Source organism: Heptranchias perlo, chromosome 4 (assembly GCF_035084215.1).
Source record: "Heptranchias perlo isolate sHepPer1 chromosome 4, sHepPer1.hap1, whole genome shotgun sequence".
NCBI lineage: Eukaryota > Metazoa > Chordata > Chondrichthyes > Hexanchiformes > Hexanchidae > Heptranchias > Heptranchias perlo.
The window spans coordinates 69,524,156-69,550,143 of NC_090328.1; the positions used below are offsets into that span (position 1 = coordinate 69,524,156).

The 25,988-nt window shown below is 41.6% G+C and overlaps 1 protein-coding gene and 1 long non-coding RNA gene across 3 annotated transcripts in view; one reads left to right on the forward strand and one right to left on the reverse strand.

Annotated features, from left to right (window-relative positions):
• Positions 1-25,988, forward strand: part of pcsk5b (proprotein convertase subtilisin/kexin type 5b) — a 348,074-nt gene that overhangs the window by 45,026 nt on the left and 277,060 nt on the right. For both annotated transcript variants that reach the window (XM_067983096.1, XM_067983097.1), the window contains exon 5: positions 1,604-1,680. In XM_067983096.1, coding sequence (XP_067839197.1) covers positions 1,604-1,680 — 77 coding nt within the window. The remainder of the gene's footprint in view (positions 1-1,603; positions 1,681-25,988) is intronic.
• Positions 23,941-25,988, reverse strand: part of LOC137321005 (uncharacterized) — a 29,296-nt gene continuing 27,248 nt past the window's right edge. Inside the window, exon 3 of the long non-coding RNA XR_010962693.1 lies at positions 23,941-24,279. This is a non-coding gene — a long non-coding RNA (uncharacterized lncRNA). The remainder of the gene's footprint in view (positions 24,280-25,988) is intronic.

Below are 25,988 nucleotides of genomic sequence, written 5' to 3' on the forward strand. Positions count from 1 at the left end.
ATCTACCCTGTCCCATTCTTTCATTACACTTCTAATATATGGTCCTGTAATCTGTTTTCTAGTGGAAAAAGATGCACATTTTCAAGTCTTCATATTTGTATTTCCTCTTACCAGGCAGCATCCTAGTGAAACGGAGTTGTACTCTCTAAAGCTTCAATATCCTTCCATTAGTCTGGATATTGCACAGACTATCCAGTATTCTAACTGAAATCTTAAGGTTTTATATAGGCTCATCATTACACCTTTTATATTCTATACTTCTTGAGATGAAAACCTAGAATTCTATTTTTTTTTCCCCACAACCGTATCAGCCCGGGGCGCTGCCTTTAATGATCTGTGAACCTGTTCCCCCAAACCCTTCTGGTCTTCCATAGCACCGAGCCTACTTCTATTGAGTATAATTATTGCTGTTATTTATTTTACCAAAATGCATCATCTCACTTACTGACATCGAATTCTGTCACTTTTTAGCCCATTCCCCATTTTATTGATAGCCCATTGCCGTTTCCTTTGATCTTCTAAAAATAAAATTACTATATTTCCTATTTTCTCCCTTCTGTCCTATTTTTTTTGGGACAGTTTGCTGTCTTCCCCCTAATTCCATACCCCTTAATCTTCTCTAGTAATCTCCCCATTGGTACCTTGTCAAAGGCTTTCCTAAACTCCGTGTACACTGCAACTGTTGCATTTCCCAAATCTACCATGTCTGTTAGCTCTTCAAAGATTTCAGACGTTTGTCAAGCATGATTGTCCTGGCTGCTTCTAACGATATTTTCTCTCTCTATATACGTGATCATTTCATCCTTCCTTTAAAGACTCTTATTAAAATTTACCCTATCACAGATGTTAAACTAACTGACTTGTAATGACGCAGATTAACTATGCCTCCCCTTTTAAAAATGAGGACTGCATGGCTACTCTCCAATCCTTTGGTACATATCCACACTCAATAGAGTCTTGAAATATAATTTCTAGGGCCATTTCAAATTTCTCCCTCAATTCCTTTGGGATCCTGGGATGTATCCTGTCAGGTTGATGGAAAGTAATTATGCACTTCTGCCACAATGAAATAAAACAGAAAATGCTGGAAATACACAGCAGGCCAGTCAGTATCTATAAAGAGAAAAACTAAGTTAAGACATTTTGGGTGTGTATCCTTCTTCATCAGGACTGTTCTGATGTAGGTTACATACCTGAAACTTTATAACCTGTCTTTTCTATAGACAACTGTTGTCTAGCCTCCTGTCTATTTCCAACATTTTCTGTTTCTATTTCACGTTTCCAACATTTGCCATTTTTCATCTATTATCTATAATGATGCTGACTGCCAAAAAGTGTTGGCTGAAACTGTTGGACTGGCTTCAGTAGTTTCAGTAATTTTGGAATAAGTCTGTGCATGAAATGGTGTGCATAGTCCAAAACCTAGTTTATGATCTGCTCCTGGAAGGGGGGGGTGGGGAGGGTGATATTGACACAAGGTGCCATCAGTTCTTGTGTGGCTAAGTTGAATCATTTATGCATGGAAAACCTTTTAAGAATGTATGAATTGGACAGTGGCTTTATTTATTAATGTGATTGTGTGATTTTTCTCTTCTTGCTGTAGGATCAAATGGCTAGCTTTGATGTCAATGGAAATGACTGGGATCCCATGCCTCGATATGACGCCAGCAATGAGAACAAGTAAGGGAAATGCTTATTTCTGTTTGGGCACCAATCTTCCACAAACATTTTGAGATGAAATTGACTTTGATGCTGAACTTTCTATATTTAGCATTGGCTTTTTTTTAACACCGAAAGAAAATGTGGAATTTAGAGTTCAGTTGTTCAACATCCAATAATCTGCACCAGTCATACTTTCTATATGAAGTCTTTTACCAAATAGGTTCAAACTATTCAGAGGTTTTCTGACTTGCACAAATAAGAGCAGATAAAAATGTAATGGGTAATTTTCTCCCAGTTTAGATCCTCGCCTACCAGCAGCATCTATCAGATATTCAGAAATAATTTAAATAGTCGGAAAATCGTGCACAATGCATATCTGAATTTCTGATGTGCAATTCTGGCCAATGAGGTTCTCTGCTGCCGGTGTGTAGTTGGAATATTACCTTTTGGGCAAGTAAATACGCATGCACATGCTTTGCAGGTAGGGTAATGCCACACCTACGTTCATAATTTTGTTCACTTCATGCAGCTTCAAGAACTCTGAAGTATCATAAATTCTCCACTGCTGAACTTGAGTGCTCATTAATAACTAAAAATGGATAACTAATGCAGTGATGATCCAATATAGAACAGTTACAGATCCTCGATTGCTTCTCTTAAGTGGCCTTTCATTTTTGCTGTTTGGAATTCGAGGAGCCTGTGTCTGGAAGATGGCTCCTGGCGTTAATGCAACTAAATCTGCAGTCTGGCAGCAGACTTGTAGATACAGGTAACACTGGGCTTATAAGTCTGTCACCAGTCTGTGGAAACTAGATTTAGCAACACACATTATCAGGAGCTGGATAGTTGACACTGGGCTCCTGAAATCTGAATTCAAGGAAGAATAATAATAAAAGCAGTTTTAGTTTTGTTGACTTTGCCAAAGTGGAATTATGCACCTGGAGTGCTTGTTTAAATTTTATTATTGCTGTAATACATTCTTATGGGGAAGAATGGATGAATCTCATAACCCCAGTTTAGATCTTGGGAGATATGGACGTGGTGATGTCAAAATTGTTTTCCTATCTTTATGCAGAAACATTAAATTATTTAATCTTTTGAATTTGAAACACATGATCTAGTATCCTTTAAAAGCCCATCATAACCAGTATGAAAATCCATGTCAACATTACCATTATATCTTACATTATATGTGAACAGAGGAATTTGAGATGAGCAAAATGCAATGGGTGTTAATTGGGTGAATTGAAGGAAATGTTGAGGTTTTTTTCTTTAAGAAATTATCTTTTTTAAATATTGCTTGTTCTGCATTAAATTTGGGAGTTCTTGATCACCATGGAATAAAACTTGAACCTGTCATTATGATGACTTCAGACATTGGGTAAATCAGAAAATGTAATCGTTTTTCTTTTTGGCTGTCCCATTGTTATCTTTCTGATGTGAACTATAGCTTGAAAAGGCAAATACAACTGTTTAGTTTTTAACTTTTGAGTAATTTAGTGTGATTTTTAATTTTTTTTTCATAACCACATAACTTTGTTTAGAGTTGATTATCTTGGATAGGGGCCAGTAATTGGACAGTGTAATGTTACAAACTGCTGTGTACAGTTGTGGAAAATGAAAAATAACTAGTAGGGACCTCAGTGCTGATGTGTGAAAGAGTCCTGAAATGTTCTTGCTCTCTTCTTGCACAAAGCTCAGTGTGTTCAGCCTACTGGAGTTGCTGGGTATTTTAGCAGCTGCATAGTTATTGAGGCTGTGAGCTGGCAGTTTTGATGGACACTCTCAAAACCTTCCACTGCTGATCTGGTTCTGCCATTAAGGACCTTTTAATTTAAACTTGGTTATTTACAAAGCTGCACTTGAGTAGATGCCTAGTTACATACTAGGAAAAGTACAGCCAGCACAATTTACTTGCATTAAGTTCTGAAACTTGTAGTTAATAAAACTATAGTGGCAAAAAATTTGCCTGTCCACATTTTTGCCCTCTCCCAAGACCTAACAAATATATCTGAAAGGACCCCCTTTGACCTGTGGCCCCTCTGGAATGGTAAGAGGTGAAGGAGTTTGGTAATACAGTATTTTATTGTAAATCAAGTAGTTACCAATAGAAACAGATGCATCCAACTCTGGCGGTTTCAGTCACGTACACACAATGGGTTTGGATGCAGGTGGTCCTTCAGCCCATGTGATCTTTTCCTTCCAGAATACCAACTCCTCTGCCTTCCTATTACAGCATCTATAGTCAAAACTCTAAAATTCAGTTCTAAGAGCATTGTTTACTATATTCTCCTCCCGATATCCCCACCATCACAGAAGCCAGCCTTCAGCCAATTCGATTCACTCCACATGATATCAAGAAATGGCTAAGTGCACAGGATACAGCAAAGGCTATGGGCCCCGACAGCATCCCGGCTGTAGTGTTAAAGACTTGTGCTCCAGAACTAGCTGCGCCTCTAGCCAAGCTGTTCCAGTACAGCTACAACACTGGCATCTACCCGACAATGTGGAAAATTGCCCAATTATGTCCTGTCCACAAAAAGCAGGACAAATCTCCAATCTGGCCAATTACCGCCCCATCAGTCTACTCTCAATCATCAGCAAAGTGATGGAAGGTGTCGTCTACAGTGCTATCAAGCGGCACTTACTCACCAATAACCTGCTCACCGATGCTCAGTTTGGGTTCTGCCAGGACCACTCGGCTCCAGACCTCATTAGAGCCTTGGTCCAAACATGGACAAAAGAGCTGAATTCCAGAGGTGAGAGTGACTGCCCTTGACATCAAGGCAGCATTTGACCGTGTGTGGCACCAAGGAGCCCTAGTAAAATTGAAGTCAGTAGGAATCGGGGCAAACTCTCCAGTGGCTGGAGTCATATGTAGCACAAAGGAAGATGGTAATGGTTGTTGTAGACCAATCATCTCAGTCCCAGGATATTGCTGCAGGATTTCTCAGGGCAGTGTCCTAGGCCCAACCATCTTCAGCTGCTTCATTAATGACCTTGCCTCCATCATAAGGTCAGAAATGGGGATGTTCGCTGATGATTGCACAGTGTTCAGTTCCATTCGCAACCCCTCAGATAATGAAGCAGTCCGTGCCCGCATGCAACAAGACCTGGACAACATCCAGGCTTTGGCTGATAAGTGGCAAGTAACATTCACGCCAAACAAGTGCCAGGCAATGACCATCTCCAACAAGAGAGAGTCTAACCACTTCCTCTTGACATTCAACAGCATCGCTGAATCCCCCACCATCGACATCCTGGGGGTCACCATCGACCAGAAAGTTAACTGGACCAGCCATATAGATACTGTGGCTACAAGAGCAGGTCAGAGGCTGGGTGTTCTGCGGCAAGTGACTCACCTCCTGACTCCCCAAAGCCTTTCCACTATCTACAAGGTGCAAATCAGGAGTGTGATGGAATACTCTCCACTTGCTTGGATGAGTGCCAGCTCCAGCAACACGCAAGAAGCTCGACACCATCCAGGACAAAGCAGCCCGCTTGATTGGCACCCTAAACATTCACTCCCTTCACCACCGATGCACTGTGGCTGCAGTATGTACCATCCACAGGATGCACTGCAGCAACTCGCCAAGGCTTCTTCGACAGCACCTCCCAAACCCGTGACCTCTACCACCTAGAGGGACAAGGGCAGCAGGCACATGGGAAGAACACCACCTGCACGTTCCCCTCCAAGTCTCACATCATCCCGACTTGGAAATATATCGCCGTTCCTTCATCGTCGCTGGGTCAAAATCCTGGAACTCCCTTCCTGACAGCACTGTGTGAGAACCTTCACCACACGGACTGCAGCGGTTCAAGAAGGCGGCTCACCACCACCTTCTCAAGGACAATTGGGGATGGGCAATAAATGCTGGCCTTGCCAGCGACGCCCACATCCCATGAATGAATTAAAAAAAAAAAAATTCTTAATGCCACTCAATTTTTTGGGGCTACAAATTGTAGTAGAAAAAACAAAAGCAGAAAATGATAAATCCTGGTAGTATTTATTGTATAAATGTCATTTGATTCAAACAGGCAAAAATTCCAAGAGATAATCTGCACAGATTTGTGCTTTGGAAAGGGGGTGGAGAAAATATCACATTGAAAACATCCATAAGGGCCTCTGATTGGACCTTGTTCAGAAAGAAATCCAAATAGGACTTGTGTAACTGAAGTGAAAAACATACTTGTTGGAATCTGCAGCAGCATTTTGTTTGTTTGACCACACTAATCTCCATTCAAGCCAATCGAACTCTGAGGTACAGAATGTTGCACACACAAGTCATGACAATAAGACCGTGGACTGTTGGTCTGCCTGTTGTCTTGGAAATACCTATTGCCATTCTAGTCATACTCGGGTGTACAGTGCTGACTAGCTCAACTTTTGTGACGAGCAGCGGTCTTGCCAGAATGATCTGGTTTGCCACATTATAGTCATAAAACCAAATCCAGTATGATATTCCAAATGCAAGCTTGATCTGGAGCTATGGAATGTCAGAAAGTAGCGTTTAGGTGTGGATGTGATTTGTTCAAGGCAACAAAAAATATGCTGCGCTTGAACATAATGCCAAAATAGTCATAATTATTCTTGTACAAAGGAGGATTTGAATTCCAGTAGGATCTCATTATAATGTTCAAATAGTTTTGCTTTTGTATGAACGAGCACCCATTTTACACTCGATGCACTTAAGGACAGAGTTCTCTGCTTGATTTAGGAAATTTGAAAGTAATATTGAATTGACAGCTCATTAAAAATCAAGTGCAATTCCACTTTCCAAAAAGATTTTTTCCAATATTAATTAGCTTCATTTCTAAAGTTGATTGGCCTTTTTAGAGGGGAAGTTACATTTTTAAAAAAAAACTTTAATACATCTGTTCCTTTGTCCCACTGGGTAAATACACAGCATGGTATGGTACTGAGCTGCAATAGATCAAAAAGGCCTCCTGTTCAATCCCCTTTCTATCTCTGCTGATTTTAGCTGATCTCAACTGGGTTTATGCAATTGGCCTCTGTGTGGAGAGGTTTGGGTTTGGCTGTGATGTTCCTCCACAATGAAATAGACAGCGATCATTAGCAACCTATGTTTGCACTTGAATGGCTACTTGAGTGGTGCATCTGGAGCCATACCCTGGGGACAAGAGACACAAATTGTGGACGAGCAGGGAGATAAGAGACTTCAATTTGTCGTAGCAATTAGCCCTGATTTAAGACCAGCTAATTATAGAGTTCTTGATTCAAGATTTTGGAAAGTAATATTGAATAGATAGCTCATCAGCAATTAAGTTAATTAGTATTCAAAAGAAAGTGATCTTGTAGAATGGAATTGCAATTTTTAAATTGAAAGTATATCAGCATTTTTTTTGCCATGGTGGGCAGAGATATCTATAAATGCCAAAGGTTTAGCCTTTAGGGAACCAGATTACAGATGTGTTCACCAATCTTTAATTAATGGTAGTTAAGTTATGAAATAATGGTTTACTACTTGACTAAGGGCTTAAATATCAATGTTTCCCATATTTCATGTTATTGCTAACTGTGTTGTGTTCTGCTGCCAGCTATTTTGTCTTGAATGGTGTAGGAATTTTCTTGGAGTGGCTAGTGCCCATTACTGATGCACTGACTTAACTGTTGGGTGATTGGTAACTTTTTCCCCCTTGGTATGCAATAAAGTGGAAGGAGCTTTGAATACCAAGGATGAGACCTTTCTGTTAACAATGTTAAGTTTGCAGAACTTTCTCTGGCTGCCTACAGGACAGATATGATGGGCCACGATCATAGTGGATTTGAAACCAATTGGAACAATCTGATAAGAGCAACCAGGATCTGGATTAGCAATAGAAATTCCCTGACTATTAAACTTTTTTCTTTATGAGGTTCTAGTATGTTTTCTATTTTGCAAACTGCTGTAAAACCCCCCTCCAACATGTGTGGCCACCTGCTTCAGTGTTGTTCTTTCTTGATGACATTTTCTGCATCACTCTGTCAAGGTAACCTTTTCGGTCCTATCTTGATCTAAAGGTGATTCAAACCAAAGCAGTCTTGAGAGCACTAGCTACAAGTTGGATCAAATAATTGCTTAAGGGGTCACCAGAACAGCAAACATTTTTTTAAGTTACATGGACAGTGAGGCTGCTAGTCAGGAAATTATTTAGAACATAAGAAATAGGAGCAGAAGGCCATATGACCCCTCGAGCCTGCTCCGCCAGTCAGTAAGATCATGGCTGATCTTCCACCTCCTCAACTTTCCCACCTGATCTCCATATCCCTTGATTCCCCTGGAGTCCAAAAGTCTATCTATTTCAGCCTTGAATATACTTGACTCAGCATCCGCAGCCCTCTGGGGTAGAGAATTCCAAAGATTCACAACCCTCTTGAGTGAAGAAATTCCTCCTCATCTCGGTCTTAAATAGCCGACCCCTTATTCTGCGACTTTGCCCTCTAGTTCTAGACTCCCCAGCCAGGAGAAACGACTTCTCAGCATCCACCCGGTCAAGCCCCCTCAGAATCTTGCATGTTTTAATGAGAACCCCTCTCATTCTTCTAAACTTGAGTGTAGGCCCATTCGACTCAATCTCTCCTCATAGGACAACCCCCCTCATCCCAGGAATCAATCTAGAGAGCCTTCATTGCACCCCCTCTAGGGCAAGTGTATCCTTCCTTAGGTAAGGAGACCAAAACTGTACACAGTACTCCAGGTGTGGTCTCACCAAAGCCCTGTACAATTGCAGCAAGACATCCGTACACTTGTACTCCAGCCCCCTTGCAATAAAGGCCAACATGCTATTTGCCTTCCTAACTGCTTGCTGTACCTGCATGCTAACTTTTTGTGTTTCTTGTATGAGGACACCCATATCTCTATGAACATCAATATTTAATAGTTTCTCACCATTTAAAATTTTTTTTCTATTCCTATATTTCCATTACTAATGTATTTGTTCATACTGAAACCCATTTTGAGTGTAAAGTACACAACCCAGTTTTATTTTTGTTGTCTAATTGGAAGACTTCCTCTCTCCCCTCCATGCAAAAAAAAAATTACTGGATGGAGTTATGGAAATAATATGGCAGTTGATTGTCCCACAGATGAGTCATGAAAGGAAGGATGATGGTATTGTGCTGGTCATTTACAACTGCTGCTGTTCAGATTTGTAATTCAATTTGGCACTGATCCCTATTACCTAGTATTCTTTTTAGTTATACTATGTTTTGAGCTCCATAAAGATTCTGTTTGGGTATGTACTTTAGTATGAAATTTAAAATGTGAATGTCGAAGGGATTCTTTATGGGAAGTGACCGTTGAATTTTTTCACTTATTATAAAGGTAAGGCTGCTAAAGGAAAGCACTGAATTGTCCAGAGGCTATCTATGATTGATGTAGGAATGCAGGAACAATGGAGTCTGAAATATAGGTTAATTAGTTTGGGCCTCTTATGCTCACCTGGAGGGAGAGTTGACCGACACATTTAAAGGTTAATTGGTTCTCTCGTGGACTTCATTTTTCTTCCATCACTCTGTTCTTGACTGAATATTTCATCTTTAGCATCGGTGCCAGTTTTCAGATGGTGTTTAGATTCGGGCTAATGTTCATTCATTTACTTTAAAGGACTGCCATCACTGGCAACTTGGTAAAGTAAATGAAGAATAAAGCTGCAAGAATGCCCTTTTAATGTTTTGCCTTTTGTGATGGTTCAGATGCTGGTTCACAAGGTATAAGGTATTCCTCCTAACAGTTGGCTGACGCACAGTGTGCTAATAACATTATCATTTTTGAGATTTTCTTGATGTACAGAAGTTGTGGTGAGTTGTAACTCTTATGAATTTCATCTCAATTTTTTAATGCATTTGTATGAACATTTACAGATGTTCTCTGCTACTTTCAATGTTGCGATTTAAGCAACTGGTCAGATCCACACTAGAGAGGTAGTCAGTTTACAAGATGGAGTTTATAAGCAGAAGTTGAGCTGCTGTATGTGAAGTTGTTTTCAACCTAACAAATCAAATTATTTTTCCTTTTATCATTGAACTCTATTGCTAGGAGCCCTAATGATGATGATATAACAAGCATAAGTGAACCCAAGTGCTGAAATGCCTTACACTAGTCTGTAGAGTTAGAGGTATGAAAAAATATGGTTTTAGTCCCACAAATTACACCAGTACTTCAGAGTGGAGATGTGACTGAACTAGGGAAGAAAAGGGGATTCCATTTGCCTTAGCTAGGCATTTTGTCCAGAGAAAAGACTTCATGCACACATGGAGGTGGTTCAAAGGTTACTTTTGCTCTGCCATTAGCAGCTGCTGTTTCATCCACCATGCCCCTGCTCCCTGGAACTCCCACCCTAAATTGTGCCTTCTTGTCTCACCCCCTCCCTACTTTTGAAAGCTTACTAATGACTTCTCTTGATCCTACAGCCACTGTACAATTGGGCTGCCTGTCTGATATCCTGTCTTGGGTGAATCACAACTCCCTTCGGCTGAACACAGAAGACCAAAGCCATTGTTTTTGGCCCTCAGCATAAACTTTGCCCCCTTGCCATTGATGCCATCTACCTCCCCTGACCGCTCACTTAGGCTGAACAAAACCATATGTAACCTTGCTGTCACTTTTGATGCAGAGCTAAGCTTCAGACCACTTCATCACCCAAGACTGCTTATATCCACCTCCACAACAATGTTTGCCTGTACTCCTACCCTTATCCAGGTTTTTGTCATTTCCATATTCTTACTCAATGTTCACCTTGCTAACTTCCCATTATCCACCCTTAAACTCCAACTAATCCAAAATGCAGCTGCTCGCATTCAGTCCCACACTAAGCACCCCTTTCCTTGCCGACCTACACTGTTTTCTCCCTTCCCACCAACCACCCCCCCCACCACCACCAACCAATATATTCAACTTAAACTCCTTGTCCTCATCATGAAATCCCTTCACAGCCTCACTCCTTTTTCCACCTCTGTGGTAACCCAATGTCTACTCTTTTAAAAAAAAAATTCTTCTCCAAAGCCTGTGTTTTCACCTCATCTGCATTCATTTCTCAATCTCTCTCCCATAACTAAGTGTCTGTACCTCCTAAGGTGCCTTGGAATGTTGTGTACATTAAAAGCATTACAGAAATGCAAGTTTTTTCCTCTGGCCCTGCTCCTTGCATTTGTTCTTTTCTTTCCCACTTATCTAGTGCAGCTCACATTGAAAAGATATCCTTGAGTGATCTATGAAATGTGAGGAACACTATTAATGCAAGTTGTTGATTCTATACATTAGTTAAGAACAGTAGATTTTCTTCAAAGCCCTTTTGTAACCTTGATGAATAGCTAATTTAAAATGTACTCTCTCCATTCTAGTGATTTAAGGTGGTGGTGGGAGGAATCTGTTCCTATTCCCAAGAGTCCTTGTAGATTGTACAGTGTTTGAAAGTAAATGTACAGTTACTTCTGTCCTATTAATTATGAAATATAGGAAACTAATCTTCCTGCTTTCTCATCCAAAGAATGGTTAACAGTACAGTAGCAGTAATACAGTAATTTTGTGGGATGCATATTGAACATCTGAGAAAACAGAGCTTAAGAGCATGTTGTCTTTTAGCTGAATGTTTCCTTTTGTAGAAAAATTACTTTTTCCAAATTATTGTCAACAGCATTTGGTAGTCTTACAAGAATATTTAATAATTTGAGATGTTTGTAGCTGTAATAATCAGGGCAAATACTAAAGGTTGTAGTGCACCATTGTAAGAACTTACTCCTATGTTCACAAGATATGGAGTGATTCTAGATCCACTAGGAAACAAAAATGGAAAATAGCCTTGCCTAGTTTAATGAAGAACATTAAACAATAACTGCTCTATGCAGCAGTCATGTGTAATGCAGCTAATTTCTGTGCTGTCAACAACAACTTGCATTTATATAACATCTTTTTCGTAATAAAACGTCCCAAGGTGCTTCACAGGAATGTTATCAAACAAAATTTGACACCGATCCACATAAGGAGATATGTGGACGGAGGATAAAAAAGCTTGGTCAAAGAGGTAGGTTTTAAGGAACTTCTTAAAGGAGGGGAGAGAGAGGTAGAGAAGTTTAGGGAGGGAATTCCAGAGCTTAGGGCCTAGGCAGTTGACGGCCTGGCCGCTAATGGTGGAGCGAATAAAATCGAGGATGTGCAAGAGGCAAGAATTGGAGTGTAGAGATCTCGGAGGGTTTTAGTGCTGGAGGAGGTTAGAGGCGGGGAGGGGTGAGGCCATGGAAGGATTTGAAAACAAGGATGAGAATTTAAAATTGAGTCATTCCCATAGCCAGTGTTGGTTAGCGCACACAGGGGTGATGGGTGAATGGAACTTGGTGCAAGTTAGGATATAGGCAGCAGAGTTTTGGATCAGCTCAAGTAAATGGAGGGTGGAAGATGCGAGGTCGGCCACGAGAGCTTTGGAATAACCTAAGAGATAACAAAGGTATGGATGAGGATTGCAGCAGCAGATGAGCTGAGGCAGGGGCGGAGACAGGTGATGTTACGGAGGTGGAAATAAGTGGTCTTGGTGATGGAGTGGATATGTGGTTGGAAGCTCATCTCCGGGTCAAATAGGGCGCCAAGGTTGCGAACAGTCTGGTTCAGCATCACAGTGGCCAGGGAGAGGGACTTTGGTCTTTCCAATATTTGGTTGGAGGAAATTTTTGCCCAACTAGTGTTGGATGTTGGACAAGCAGTGTGACAAATCAGACAGTGGAGGGGGTCAAGGGAGGTGGTGAATTTGAGCTGGGTGTCATCAGCGTACATGTGGAACTGGACGTGTTTTCGGATGATGTCGCTGAAGGGCAGCATGTGGTTGAGAAATAGGGGGCCAAGGATAAATCTTTGGTGGACTCCAGAAGTAATGGAGCGGGAAGAAAAGCCTTTGCAGGTGATTCTCTGACTACAACTGGATGGAGGAGGAGGAGGATTGTGACTTTGATAAAGGCCGTTTCAGTACTGTGGCAGGGGCCGAAACCTGATTGGAGGAGTTCAAACGTGGAGTTGCGGGAAAGATGGTCACAAATGTGGTAGGCGACAACATCTTCAGGGAGGTTGAAGATGGAGCAGTAGTTTGCAAGAGGTGGGTTTTTGAAGAGGGGGGTGATGACGGCAGATTTAAAGGCAAGGGGGACAGTACCTGAGTGGAGGGAACGGTTAACTATCAGCTAACATGGGGGCCAGGAAGGGAAGTTGGGTGGTCAGCAGTTTGGTGGGAATAGGGTCGAGGGAGCAGGAGGTGGCTCTCATGGTCAAAATGAGCTTGGATAGGGCACGAGGGGAGATGGGAGAGAAACGAGAGGGGTGCGAACTTCAACATTCCCAAGAGTTCCCCATCTGTGAAGGTTGTTCAGTTATATTTGATCTGTTCAAAGCAAATTCCCAATCTGAACTGCTAATGACAAACTTTATTACAAGTAAGGGCTATTAAAAGATCATGTTTAGGCTTCTGAATATGTAAGTTGAGTTTTAGTTTCAGAAGTCTGCTGCTTCTGCTGTATTACTGCGCTAGTAATAGTCGAATCTCAGTCCAAGTCCTTGCATTATTATTCAGTTCATAACATCATCCAGTAGAGCAATTTATTTTGCTTAGGGAGGAGCAATATAATTTTGTATTTGTAGGTTTTTTTTTAACCAGTTTGCACCAAAATAGAATTGTAGGATGGGAGTTTGCACATGTGATCCTCCATGTTCAGTTATGACATTGTGGTGACCCAAGTAGTAGAGGCCAGCTGCTTACCCATTGAGAGTGATCAATGGGTAAGCAGTGATATAACGTACAGGGTGGATAAAGGGGAACCAGTGGACATAGTGTGTTTAGACTTCCAGAAGGCATTCGACAAGGTGCCACATAAAAGATTATTACTTAAGATAAAAAATCACGGGATTGGGGGTAATATTCTGGCATGGGTGGAGGATTGGTTATCGAACAGGAAGCAGAGAGTTGGGATAAATGGTTCATTTTCGGACTGGCAACCAGTAACCAGTGGTGTTCCACAGGGGTCGGTGCTGGGTCCCCAACTCTTTACAATCTATATTAACGATTTGGAGGAGGGGACCGAGTGCAACATATCAAAGTTTGCAGATGATACAAAGATGGGAGGGAAAGTAGAGCGTGAGGAGGACATAAAAAACCTGCAAGGGGATATAGACAGGCTGGGTGAGTGGGCGGAGATTTGGCAGATGCAATATAATATTGGAAAATGTGAGGTTATGCACTTTGGCAGGAAAAATCAGAGAGCAAGTTATTTTCTTAATGGCGAGAGACTGGAAAGTACTGCAGTACAAAGGGATCTGGGGGTCCTAGTGCAAGAAAATCAAAAAGTTGGTATGCAGGTGCAGCAGGTGATCAAGAAAGCCAACGGAATGTTGGCTTTTATTGCTCGGGGGATAGAATATAAAAACAGGGAGGTATTGCTGCAGTTATATAAGGTATTGGTGAGACCGCACCTGGAATACTGCATCCAGTTTTGGTCTCCATACTTAAGAAAAGACATACTTGCTCTCGAGGCAGTACAAAGAAGGTTCACTCGGTTAATCCCGGGGATGAGGGGGCGGACATATGAGGAGAGGTTGAGTAGATTGGGACTCTACTCATTGGAGTTCAGAAGAATGAGAGGCGATCTTATTGAAACATATAAGATTGTGAAGGGGCTTGATCGGGTGGATGCAGTAAGGATGTTCCCAAAGATGGGTGAAACTAGAACTAGGGGGCATAATCTTAGAATAAGGGGCTGCTCTTTCAAAACTGAGATGAGGAGAAACTTCTTCACTCAGAGGGTGGTAGGTCTGTGGAATTTGCTGCCCCAGGAAGCTGTGGAAGCTACATCATTAGATAATTTTAAAACAGAAATAGACAGTTTTCTAGAAGTAAAGGGAATTAGGGGTTATGGGGAGCGGGCAGGAAATTGGACATGAAGCTGAGTTCGGATCGGTCAATGCCCTGTGGGTGGCGCAGAGGGCCCAGGGGCTGTGTGGCCGGGTCCTGCTCCTACTTCTTGTGTTCTTTAGATTGTGGTTGGGATCAGATCAGCCATGATCTTATTGAATGGCGGAGCAGGCTCGAGGGGCCGATTGGCCTACTCCTGCTCCAATTTCTTATGTTCTTATGTTCTTATGTAAAAACCAGGAGGAGAGCTATTGCTGCTGCTATAGGACAGCTATGCAACAGACTATTGTGATGTTCCACCTTTCTCTTCCCCAGTTGTTATGTTCCTGTAGAAGTTTCATAATTTTTTTCCTCAAAAAAAAAAGCTTTTAGTAGGGTGATTGCACATGATTTTCTGGTCTAATGATTTTGCACTGTAGCTGGGATCTATTGTATTATTTCACAGATATTCAGTTAACTGTTATAGACACTGGGTTATTATGTAGTGATTAAATATTGTCACTAATGTTAACAATAAACATTTGCCACATTATAAATGCTTACTTATGGCCCTATTTGATGTGAAATTTCAACCCATTAGCATTTTTCATATCACTGTACCTCCACTGATCATTTAGGACTACTGGTCCTAATCAGTAAGTGATTAATTTGCCCTTTCCTGTTATCAAAACTTATGGTGGAAAATTTTCTTCTGAGTTAAATGTAACCCATTTATAAGTGGGTATAGAAATTTGTTATATTAAGGGGTATGGAGTTTAGGGGAGGTTAGCAAATTGGTTTTAAAAACTGAGAGGGAGAAAAGGTAATGGCAGCTTTTCCCAATGGTTGGAGGTGGATGGTGTCCCCCACAGTTCATTTCTGGGACCGCTTCTGATCGCTGTACATTAATGATTTAGATAGTGATAGAGGGAGTTGGGGGGGGGAGGGGGTGGCGGTGGTAGTAGTTTCCAAATTTTCAGACAAAATTAAAATAGGCATAGTAAATAATTCTGATATTGATGGGGGAATTGGCACAAAAGTGGCAGATGGAATTCAATGTCAGTAAACTTGAGGTGGTATTTTTTAAGAAAAATAAAAGTAACATATTCTGAATAGGGGCAGGCTGGGTGATGCAGTAGAGCAGAGGGATTTGGGATTCAGTTTCACAAGACATTAAAAGCAGCACCTCAAGTGGATCAGGCCATTTAAAGAAAAAGCTTATGGAATTTGGTTTTATAGTAGACCATATAGAATATAGCAGTCCATGTAATGGAGAACCTATCTAAAACCTGACTAAGACTGCAATTTGAGTACTCTGTGCAGTTTGAGTTCTACACTATAGGAAGGACATTGAGGCAAAGAGGGTGTACAGCTCAGATTCGTTCGGATACTGCCTCGTATAAGGAAATACAAAAATGAAGACGTGAAAAATTGGAACTGTTTTCATTTGAGTAAGATGATGAAAGGGTGATTTGATAGGTGTTTAAAATTGAGGGAATGGGACCAAATAGAAAAACAGACTGTTTCTAGTGGTTGAGGGATCTAGAATGAGGTGATGTAGTTACAGTATTAAATCTAAGATTTAGGATGGAGAGCAGGAGAAAGAGGGCTATGCAGCTGTGGCATGAAGCAGAAAGCCATGTTAACTTTTACTAATGGTTTAGATTGAAGAAAATGGAAATAGTGATATGGGATCAGGGCAAGCAGAAGGAATTAGGGCTACTGCTTACAAGGATAAACACCAACACAGATTGGGCAGGACAGCCTTTTTCTATGTAATTCAGTGGAATGTAGCCTACTGAGCTCCCCTATATTTTGTACCTTACAGTGCTCATGGTCTGATTCCTCATTTTGTAAAGAGGCTGATTTCTTCACTAAGCATTGTCTTGCACTGTAGGTGTGAAGCCAAGCTTGATTAGTTTCCGCAGAACCTATATGCTTAGCACAGATATAAAAACGTTGTCTTGATGTTGCAGGTGGGACTCAAAGTACATCATCTCCTGCCTCAAAATAAGCCTCCGAACCTGCAGCATGATGCCAATTTGTTTTTGCTGAGCTGAAGAAGTTGTGTAATTGACACTGATTAAAGTTTCATAATGAACATCAACAAAACGATGCAAATCCCTTATATTTTGTGATGTGTTGCTGCTGGCAGCCTCAGTAGCAAGTAAAAACTTGTTCGTATATTGGAACAATCACATGCTCTCTAGGCAAAACCATGAGCGAAGACAGTCAACTATACAACCAAAGGGGATCCAGCCTTTATAATAATATTTGCAAATTGCAGGCAAATGCCATGTGATCAGATGTCATTCAATAGATCTTCAGGAATACATCCAACAAATGTTGGCAACCCTATCTTCCCTCCTGAATTGTAATATTTCTATGGTGTGAAAGATGCCTAATGAAGAAATTGCCAACCTTTTATAGGGTAATCTTCATTCTGCAAATGATCTACATCCTCCATGCATCGTGATCCTAACCATCCACTAGCACAAGTCTGGTAGGGTGTAGGTGTGGGACTAGTAATTTTATTCCCCTCCTTATATACTCCTCTGTTCATATAGTTATGCTTTTGAATGTGTTGCTTTGTTCATTTAAGATCAACTGTTTCTGCCAAGATTAGGGTCAACCTTGGCTCAGTTGGTAGCACTCACCTGAGTCAGAAGATTGAGAGTTCAAGCCCCACATAACCTAGTGTGAACGCGTAAGTGCAATTCCGGAGGAGTGCTACATTGTCGGAGGTGCCATCTTTTGAATGAGATTCTAAACAGAGTTTGCCCTCTCAGATGGATGTAAAAGATCCCATGGTACTATTTGAAAAAGAGCAGAGGAGCTCTTCTGGTGTCCTGGCCAAAATTTATCTCTCAATCAACATAATTTTAAAAAAAAATTATCTGATCACAATCTCATTGCTGTTTGAGACTTTGATGTGTGCAAATCTCTTCTGCACCTTCTAAGGCCTTGACATTCTTTCCAAAGTGTGGTGCCCAGAATTGAACACAGTACTCCAGCTGGGGCCTAACCAGTATTTTATAAAGGTTTAGCATAACTTCTTTCCTTTTGTACTCTATGCCTCTATTTATTTATAAAGCCAAAGATCCATATGCATTTTTAAGTTCCTTCTCGACTTGTCCTGATACCTTCAAAGACTTGTGTACATACACCCCCAGGTGCTTGTTTCTGCACTAACTATAAAATTGTATCATTTAGCTTATATTTCCTCTCCTCATTCTTCCTATCCAGATGTAACACTTCACATTTCTGTTAAATTTCATCTACCATGTGTTTGCCCATTTTTCCAATCTCTCTGTCCTCCTGAAGTCTGTTACTATTCTCCTTGTTGACTACATTTCCAAGTTTTGTGTCATCTGCAAACTTTTAAATTTAACCCTCGATACCAAAGCCCAGGTCATTAATATATCTCAAACAGCAGTGGTCCTAATACTGACCCCTGGGGAACACCACTGATACTTCTCTCCAGTCTGTAAAACAACTGTTCATCAGTGCTCTCTGCTTTCTTGGTTAATTTTGTTTCTACGCTCCCACTGTCCCTTAATCTCATGAGCTTCAATTTTGCCAACAAGGCTACTTTATGGTACTTTATCAAATGCCCTTTGAAAGTTTTTTTTTGAAGTATACACCTTGCCCCTCCCTAATTCTGTAACCTTCTCCGGCCCAACAACCCTTAGAACTCTGCATTCCTCTTGTAAATCCTGAAATCGTTTTGCCCCACCATTGGTGACTGTGCCTTCAGCTGTCTAGGCTTTAAGTTCTGGCATTCTCTCCCTAAACCTCTCCACCTCCCTCTTTTTAAGAGCTTCTTTAAAACCCACCTCTTTGACCAAACTTTTAACTATCACTCCTAATAACCCTTTCTTTAGCTCGGTGTTCATTTTTGTTTGGTTTCGCTTCTGTGAAGCACCTTGGGACGTTTTCCTACGTTAAAGGCACTATATAAATGCTAGCCGTTATAACAGTAGAATTCGTTTAACAAACATTAGATTCATTTAGCAGCAGGTACAAGACATCCAAGTGACAAAAAATCATTCCTTGCTCTACTTACACCATACTGGAATATGCATACAGGTAGTTGATGGTTTGTACAGTGTAATTCTAAAGTTTCATTTGTATGTTCTATATTAATTATCACATGAAATGTGTTGTTGCTGGTTAACTGCACAGGTTAAATGAGTTGGCAGGAGGAATGACTGTTGGAGGAAATATTATCACTGTTGAGTACTGACTGAGATTGGGGGTAACTAATTTGAAGCCATGTTTTGGATGCTAGCTACAGAATGTGTACTTTTTTTGTAGATGCATTTTGAATGCTGTGTGCTTAAAATAACAAGAGGTGCTTTTGAAAGTGAGTATTGGATTCAAATGGTAAAAAGCAGTTTAACCTGACGAGTACATCTTGTGTGCAGCCTGCTTGCTACTGTAGTGAAATGTAAAATTTTGGTGGCAGTTACTTTGGCTGCAAAATCTCTACCACCCAGACAAGGCGGGAAGGTGAGGGAAGGAATTCTGCAGTGGTTTCAAAGTAATTATAGGTCTGACTGAAGATATTCCCACAGCTGTGTCTCGCAGAAACACAGAAAATCAAATGGCTGAGGAAGCCGTTAAGGTCACAATTTGCCTGGGATGCTTGTTTTGTAGATCACAGAGCAGTCATGAATCTAGAGAGAAATGGTGAAGTGTTGCTCTGATAATGAGAGGGGCTCAAGAATTCTTGTCCGACCCATTGCACTGTAGCATTCACATAGTTGTCAGTCTAACTGTAAACATTAATTATCTAAGATTATAGTGTTTAAATTTGGTTTTTATATTCGATTTAGTCAGCTACAAAACATTGCACTATGTTCCCTTTTTGGCAACAGGGGTGGGTACAGAATCCTTTTAAGGACTGACTAGTATAATGCAGAAAAACACTTTTTGTAAAGCAAATGAAAGCAAGATGAATACTCTGTTTATGCTAGGAGCTGCATTCATAATCTCTCCTGCCCTCTTGATTGGAATCATTCTCTCTATAACTCTAAGGTGGTCTTGCCCACAGGGAGGAAAAATGAGGCCCCTGCCCAGGTCCCTCCTGCTTTCTTTTCTGCCCTTCAAATTATTTTCAAGTGTCATAGGTTCCCCTGGAACTTTTTTAAAAATATGTTTGAGGCAAGACCCATGAAAGCGATTTGAAGGGCACTGGCAACAGAAGTAGATAGGCTGATGATAACTGTATTAATCTTCAGCTGCAATTTCTCATGTTAAGATTCACACCAGCATCAACATTTGTAGTATCTCCATATTGCACGGCAGGCAACTAGAAGTGACCCTCTGTCATAGGATGCCATGAAAGTATAGTGTGGGACTCATGGGGGAATGTGACATTGAAGTATTTTTTTTATTCGTTCATGGGATGTGGGTGTCGCTGGCAAGGCCTGCATCTATTGCCCATCCCTAATTGGCCTTGAGAAGGTGGTGGTGAGCCACCGCCTTGAACCGCTGCAGTCTGTGTGGTGAAGGTTCTCCTACAATGCTGTTAGGTAGGGAGTTCCAGGATTTTGACCCAGCGACGATGAAGGAACGGCGATGTATTTCCAAGTCGGGATGGCGTGTGACTTGGAAGGGAACGTGCAGATTGTATGTTCCTATGTGCCTGCTGCCCTTGTCCTTCTAGGTGGTAGAGGTCGTGGGTTTGGGAGGTGCTGTCGAATCCCTGGCGAGTTTCTGCAGTGCATCCTGTGGATGGTACACTGCAGCCACGGTGTGCCGGTGGTGGATGGGGTGCCAATCAAGCGGGCTGCTTTGTCCTGGATGGTGTCGAGCTTCTTGTGTTGTTGGAGCTGCACTCATCCAGGCAAGTGGAGAGTATTCCATCACACTCCTGACTTGTGCCTTGTAGATGGTGAAAATGATTTGGGGAGTCAGGAGGTGAGTCATTCGCTGCAGAATACCCAGCCTCTGATCTGCTTTTGTAGCCACAGTATTTATGTGGCTGGTCCAGTTAAGTTTCTGGTCAATGGTGACCCCCAGGATGTTGATGGTGGGGGATGCGGCGATGGTAATGTCAAGGGGATGTGGTTAGACTCTCTCGTTGGAGATGGTCATTGCCTGGCACTTGCCTGGTGCGAATGTTACTTGCCACTTATCAGCCCAAGCCTGGATGTTGTCCAGGTCTTGCTGCATGCAGGCTCGGACTGCCTCATTATCTGAGGGGTTGCGATTTGAACTGAACATTGTGCAATCATCAGCGAACATCCCCATTTCTGACCTTATGATGGAGGGAAGGTCATTGGTGAAGCAGCTGAATATGGCTGGGCCTAGGACACTGCCCTGAGGAACTCCTGCAGCAATGTCCTGGGGCTGAGATGATTGGCCTCCAACAACCACTACCATCTTTCTTTGTGCTACGTATGACTCCAGTCACTGGAGAGTTTTCCCCCTGATTCCCATTGACTTCAATTTTATTGGGGCTCCTTGGTGCCACACTTGGTCAAATGCTGCCTTGATGTCAAGGGCAGTCACTCTCACCTCACTTTTTGGAATTTAGCTCTTTTTGTCCATGTTTTGATCAAGGCTTCAATGAAGTCTGGAGCAGAGTGATCCTGGCGGAACCCAGACTGAACATTGGTGAGCAGGTTATTGGTGAGTAAGTGCCGCTTGATAGCACTGTCGATGACACCTTCCATCACTTTGCTGCTGATTGAGAGTAGACTGATGAGGCGGTAATTGGCCGGATTGGATTTGTCCTGCTTTTTGTGGACAGGACATACCTGGGCAATTTTCCACATTGTCGGGTAGATGCCAGTGTTGTAGCTGTACTGGAACAGCTTGGCTAGAGGTGCGGCTAGTTCTGGAGCACAAGTCTTCAGCACTACAGCTGGGATGTTGTCGGGGCCCATAGCCTTTGCTGTATCCAGTGCACTCAGCAGTTTCTTGATCTCATGTGGAGTGAGTCAAATTGGCTGAAAACTGGCCTCTGTGATGGTGGGAATATCGGGAGGAGGCTGAGATGGATCATCCACTCGGCACTTCTGGCTGAAGATGGTTGCAAATGCTTCAGCCTTGTCTTTTGCACTCACGTGCTGGACTCTGCCATCATTGAGGGTGGGCATGTTCATGGAGCCTCTTCCTCCAGTTTGTTGTTTAATTGTCTACCATCATTCACGACTGGATGTGGCAGGACTGCAGCGCTTTGATCTGATCCGTTGGTTGTGGAATCGCTTAGCTCTGTCTATAGCATGTTGCTTCTGCTGTTTAGCATGCATGTGGTCCTGTGTTGTAGCTTCACCAGGTTGGCACCTTATTTTTAGGTACGCTTGATGCTGCTCCTGGCATGTTCTTCTACACTCCTCATTGCACCAGTGTTGATCCCCTGGTGTGGTAATGGTAGAGTGAGGAATATGCCGGGCCATGAGGTTACAGATGGATGCCCAGTTTTGAGCTGCTAGATCTGTTCTGAATCTATCCCATTTAGTACAGTGGTAATGCCACACAACACACTGAGGACACCATCCAGCGTGAAGACGGATCTTTGTCTCCACAAGGACTGTGGTGGTCACTCCTACCAATATCTGCGACAGGTAGATTGGTGAAGATGAGGTTAACTAGGCTTTTCCCTTGAGCTGGTTCGCTCCATTTGAAGTCCCTCACCTAGAGTACATTCTGTGCCCTTGCTACCCTCAGTGCTTCCTCCAAGTGGTGCTCAATATGGAGGAGGACTGATTCTTCAGCTGAGGGAGTGCGGTAAGTGGTAATCAGCATTAGGTTTCCTTGCCCGTGTTTGACCTGATGTCATGAGATTTCATGGGATCCAGAGTCAATGTTGAGGACTCCCAGGGCCACTACCTCCTGACTGTATGCCACTGTACTGCCACCTTTGATGGGTCTGCCCTGCCGGTGGGACAGGACATACCTGTATTACTGCACTTGTGTGGACTCCCAATTATAGAAGGGGGGGAAAAAAACTTCTGTAGGGCCTTGCTATTCGCATTGCCCACAAGCCTGTCAGCTGGTAGCTGGGGGTACCAACAACTGTTGCTTTTCTGCCCTTTATAGCCATTCTCTGCATTAAATACAGGATCATTGTACAAAAGGGAATTTCTAATGAATGCATTTTATTCCCATGCAGCTGCTGGCATCGCATTTTGGAACTTAACTGTTTTTTCAAATTGCTGGCAGAGCAAATCTATTTGAGGCCAAGGCACAATTGTGAGTTTAATAATCCACCATTAAAGGATTTTCAAAATGCTAGCTGGCCACATCTGGTGAGGTGTGAAGGTTGACTCACTTGGCATGGTACACTTTGTGCTTGTAATAGTCCACAAGAAAATGTATTAAAACTTGAGGGCATGTGAGTGTTATTAATAGAATGTGCTTTGCATGACAGTGAAATGTGTGCTGTCCGTGAGCGGTTCAATCCACCTCACTCATGGTAGTGTCTCATTTCACTGCCTTCAGTCACCTTGCCCAGGCCAAATGGAAAAATGTGACATCCTTGAGTGACTACTCAATTCTGCACTCAACAGATAAGTTTAATGTTCTAGGGCAAATTTAAAAGGTATCCTGTGGTTCAGTGTTCTTTGCATAAACAATTGAAACCTCCTAAAGTAAATAGAAAATCTTTAGTGATTTGAATCGCCAACTCTTCTCTCATCCATGAGAAAGAACTCAAGGGTAAAGTGCCTTCAGTAAAATATTTATTTATTTTTGTGAGGAGGGGTAAAGTAAAACACTTTTACTCCATTTTCTTTTGGTTCTGATCTCAAGAGAGTGACTGCCATGCACCACACACTTGTATGTATTTGTTGTTGAGTGGCAAGTCTCCTGTTGGCCTTCGGGTTCTGAAGCAAAATATGGAGATCAGATTTTTATGTGCATATGGAGTGTCAGATATCATTACGTACTGGTGAGAGATGACTGTGATGTTAACCTAGGGTTGAACCAAAGTAAAGCAAGCCTTGGAATTGAGGTGGCGTAATTCAATACATCGCGATGAATGCATGCAGGTGTCTAGAAACAGCATAGGGTGGGCTAGAAGTGGAGGCCCTCAGCCTGATAATTGATTGCTAGTCACAGGGAAATCTTGGGTCTGATGTCATCGAAGTAATGAAGGCCAGTTTATTTTGATTGAGTGACGACAGTGCTAGAAATACCATGCTCCTGCAATCGACTACATGCTGGTAGGGTTATAGTACATTTTAAAATTATTTTTAGACTGTATTTTGACAAGAATGGATGAAATTGGGTGGTGCCTTCTACGGACAAGAGATTGTTCTAATTTTTATTTGAAATTGTTCTAATTTTTATTTGAAATTTTTAAAATAAAATTGCTGGACTATAACTTGGTGTTGTAAAATTGTTTATAATTTTTATTTCGTTGACATAGAATGTACAATATAGAAACAAACCATTCCGCACAACTGGTCCATACCAGTGTTTATGCCCCACACAAGCCTCTTCTCGCTCCTATTTCTGGTGCTATCATTTTTTCTGTTAAGTACTTGTCATGGTAGATGTAAAAGGAGCCAAAATGACCATTCCTGCATTAAACAACATAATGTCTCTCAATTTATGTTTTGGATGGCAATCTTGCCTATTGGATGTGCTCCCTAATGTGAGCCCTGAATGATTGTTCGTTGAGTGTCTCCAGTCTTCTCACATGTCCATCACCATGGGTTGTGTAGCAGCTTGTCACTAAGGTTCCTCTTCTCAGGAGATGAGCATGATGACTCTTGCTGTGAGACATAAGGGGATCTGGAAAGCAAGGGAAAAACTTGAAGCTGAACCAGCCCATGGCATGCTTGGCATGTCACTAACTGCCAGCTAGAGGTGGCTGAGATTGTTTTTAAATAAAAGTTTTTTTTTAACAACACATTTTAAATCTGGAAGATACAATTTCTGTTGTAGAACAGAGACTCCATCTTGCGAAATTCACAAATTTTTTAAAAAGGTAGTTCTTAATGAGGATTTAGTACTGTAATGATGAAGCAAAAGTGCTTCTGTGATCCATGCACCTTAGTTTCATGCATCCATTGCCCTGGTTACATTGGTTTGGTTATTTGAATTGCTTGTAAATTCGATGTAATTGGTATTCATTTGTGCACTTGAAAACAGGTAAAAGGGCTTTAATAAGGCATTTTGGGGTATTAATTCAGCTTGGACGGTAGGGCAAAATGGGCAATAGCGAATCAGCCGCCTACTTTGCACTCCAGTCACCAAAGACTAATTTATATGCGTTTAACATTAAGCCTGCTGCCACGTAATATTGTCCTGGATCCAAATTCATAAATGGGAATACTCCATTAATCAATCTTCCAAATTCCACATACTTGATGTGGATTACAGCAAACAGTTTCAGAACGGTTAATTCAGAGTCGCTTAATTCAGATTACTGATCAATTCAAATTTTGTGTAACAGGTCGCCTATGTTAATGCAATTGCTTAATTCAAATTATTAGATAATTTTTGGACAAAAAATGACTGCATTAGGAGTAGACTATATTTCAGTCATTCAGTCTTGGGAGATTGACTTTCTCTGACACTCAGACAATACCAGAATGACCTCTGACACTGCCATCTAGTGTTACTCTGTTACATAGAACCTGCAGCACACAAACTGGCCATTTGGCCCAACTTTGTTTATGCCGGTATTTATACTTCTCATGCACATCCCTGACCCCCCAACCCCTGAACTCTTATTACCTCTTTCCACCCTACCTCCATATCCCCCTATTCCCATCTCCCACATGTCTGCATCAACCATCCCATTATTGACTGCAAACAAAAAAGAAGCTGGTAAATGCATCAATTCGCTTGACACAGAGCAAGATAACCTAGTGATTTGCCAAATATATAAATTTCTAAGTTTCAACTATTACTAAATTGGAAATGTAATTGTCAGAGAAGCAAATAAGTAGGAGCCTTATTTCCTGGCCTGGTTGGGGATAAAAACAGCTGTTTTTAGATTACAAATTTGATGGCAAAAATAATTCCTGTGTGCTATGTGCAACATAGTTATAAGTGTGTTCTTTATAAATGAGCTTACTTGTTTACAACATATAGCGCACAAAGGATATCTTCTCTCTTATCCTCCTCCTCCCCCCCCCCCCCCCCCCCCACACCATGAGGAATTCTGAAACATTTCTAATGTCCGTCGTGTGTATATATAACAACTTGCATTTATCTAGCACCTTTTAATGTAGTAAAACATCCCAAGGCACTTCACAGGAGCAACTATCAAACTAAATTTGACAGAGACACATGGGATATTAACATGGGTGACCAAAAGCTCAGAGGTAAATTTTAAGGAGCGTCTTGAAAGAACAGTGCCAATAAGATCCTCTTGATAAAAACATTACTCTATCCCCACTGCTGTAACTAAAAACATTTATCTCAATTATTTTGTTAAATATTACAGAATGTATGGGTAACAAATTCATGTCTGATTTCACCAAAACCTATTT